At 35.1% G+C, this 2,327-nt stretch overlaps 1 protein-coding gene across 1 annotated transcript; it reads left to right on the top strand.

Moving 5' to 3' along the window:
• Nucleotides 1-1,433: 1,433 nt before the first annotated feature.
• LOC137744167 (protein SMALL AUXIN UP-REGULATED RNA 54-like) lies at nucleotides 1,434-2,085 on the top strand. The gene has a single exon (XM_068484035.1). It carries the CDS (start codon nucleotides 1,476-1,478, stop codon nucleotides 1,923-1,925), a length of 450 nt encoding a protein of 149 aa, XP_068340136.1. The 5' UTR covers nucleotides 1,434-1,475; the 3' UTR covers nucleotides 1,926-2,085.
• Nucleotides 2,086-2,327: the final 242 nt, after the last annotated feature.

Below are 2,327 nucleotides of genomic sequence, written 5' to 3'. Positions count from 1 at the left end.
GGGTATTTATAGCATACAACCGGATATATATCCAGCATTTTTGTATGGCTCATCAAGACGTATGAAGAAATGTCATAAGGGAAACATCCACAGGGCAAGCAAAGAATCTCTGTAATCGGATCACACACTCAAAACAGAATTCATTTGATCCACACTACAAGGACGGCCACTAGCTACCAACAACTACAGTAGCTAACGTGTGGCAAAAGATACAAATGCCACTATAATTAGGTCTTCCGTCCTTAAATGTTCCCATAATATTTGAAATTAATTTGTCACTGTTCTTCAGTCTTCCATGTTGAAAAACCCGCATACTAGACCTTGTTCTTTAATGTAACCATCGGCAATAGACTAAACTAGCAAATATTAGAAAACTTAGAAACACACAAGAATTATACTGGTTCAGCATAACTTTTGTCTACGTCTAGTTGTGATTTCTCTAGGTAAAAAAATCACTGCTCCTTTGATTAATAATAGAGATTATAGAACTTTTGCAAACCCTAGAACTAATCTCAAAACTCTTGGTTGTCTGGCTGTTTTCTTTTTTTCTGTAAAAATCAACCTTGTCACACCCTATTTATAGACATAGGGTTGGCTTACATGTCACAAGGCTGATTGAATTTTGTTATTTTTTTTTTTAATAAACTAAATGTAAAGAGTAATGCTAAGGAGATTAAATTTGTAAACTAAATTTGCAAACTAAACAATGTGTTACTAATAGACAATGAGCACGTTTTTTAACGCTTAAGTAATAATCAAATCAACAATTTTCATGTTATTTAGTTTACAAAATTTTGTCTACAAATTTAGTCTTCCTTACATTACTCAAATGTAAAATATTATTGACCAATACAAAGCAATTTGAGAACCTTCGCTAATTTCGAGTTGAATGCAGTCAGTACCATATAAGTAATGTTAGGGAGACTACATTTATAGATAAAATTTATAAATTAAATTATGTGTCACCAATAAGAATAAGTACGTTTATCAATACTTAGTAATAAACCAATCATCAACTTCCATGTCATTTAATTTTCAAAATTTTACCTACAAATATAATCTCTCTAACATTACATGTACCATATTATCTAGCACGTTTAATTCATTTCTTTGTTTATTATTTGTCATGTATTTTGGTCCAATATTCTTGTCAATTTTATGTTTCATATTTGATGTTGGAGAATACGATGGTCAAACTAAAAGTCCACCATCACAACATCCGTGTCAATTTCGTGTCATTCCTAAAGTTTCACCGTCAGATCAAAAACCCTTCTGCGAAAGGACACGTGGGAGCGACCGAGCCTGCGTTTGCATTAACTAACAAGTCGTCGCACTGAAACAGAAATTTCGTTCTTTTCCCATTCGAGTTTCCTTCACAAAACCTACTATAAAACCCCATTCTCCATGGAAATCGACATCACTCATTCAAAAAACCAAAACCTATCCGGCAGCCTGAGGTCTACTAAACCCTAAAAATGTCTACGGAGAAGAACTGCGGATCGAAGAAAGCCGAGGATCGAGGTTTGCTGATGCTGAGGCTGCTCATTGGGAAGCTAGTGCATAAGGCTCTCTCAATCTTGGCATCAAGAGGCCCTCACGATCACCACCATCGTCACAATGATTTGGACGAAGATTCAGAAGTGGCGACGGTGGTGCCGAAAGACGTAAAAGAAGGTCACTTTACAGTCTTTGCAGTGAAGGGTAATGAAGCAGAGAGGTTTGTTGTTAAACTGGAGTCGTTGAGTAACCCTGAATTTTTGAGGTTATTGGAAGAGGCCAAGGAAGAGTACGGATTTGAGCAGAAGGGTGCTCTTGCAGTTCCTTGCAGGCCTCAAGAATTGCAGAAAATCTTACAAACATGCAGGAGGAAGAAGAGTAGTAGAACATCTAATAATATTAATTTTACAGTTGTACAGGGATACTAGCTTGCTTCTTTTGCAGAAATTTGTGTAATTTATTTATCTAATTATTCCCTACTTTTCTGTATGTTTTGCACTGAATGTAGAACAAACTTCTACATGGAAATAATGAGAAATTGATGCTATATTATGTGATTTCTGCCGGCAATAATGGTGGGTTTGGGGATGACAATAATTGATAATGATATTTAAAATATTGTTCTAAATGTCGGTGGTCTTATAAATTATATGAGTTTTTATCACAAATGGTCTGTAAAATTGATCCACCTTGTCAAGATGGTCTTTGAAATTAATCCACCTTGTCAAGATGGTCTTTGAATTGAAAATCAATCAATGTAGTCCCTGAAAATGGGTTTTCACAAATCAATGCAGTCCTTCCGTCGAAATTCTATGAAAAATTATGTTATG

Source organism: Pyrus communis, chromosome 9 (genome assembly GCF_963583255.1).
Source record: "Pyrus communis chromosome 9, drPyrComm1.1, whole genome shotgun sequence".
Taxonomy (NCBI): domain Eukaryota; kingdom Viridiplantae; phylum Streptophyta; class Magnoliopsida; order Rosales; family Rosaceae; genus Pyrus; species Pyrus communis.
The sequence above is the reverse complement of the archived record's forward strand: the minus strand, read 5'-3'. Positions and strand labels throughout refer to the sequence as shown.

Bases quoted from the DNA above. Each gene is read 5' to 3' on its own strand.
- LOC137744167 (XM_068484035.1), top strand. From the start codon at position 1,476: ATGTCTACGGAGAAGAACTGCGGATCGAAGAAAGCCGAGGATCGAGGT.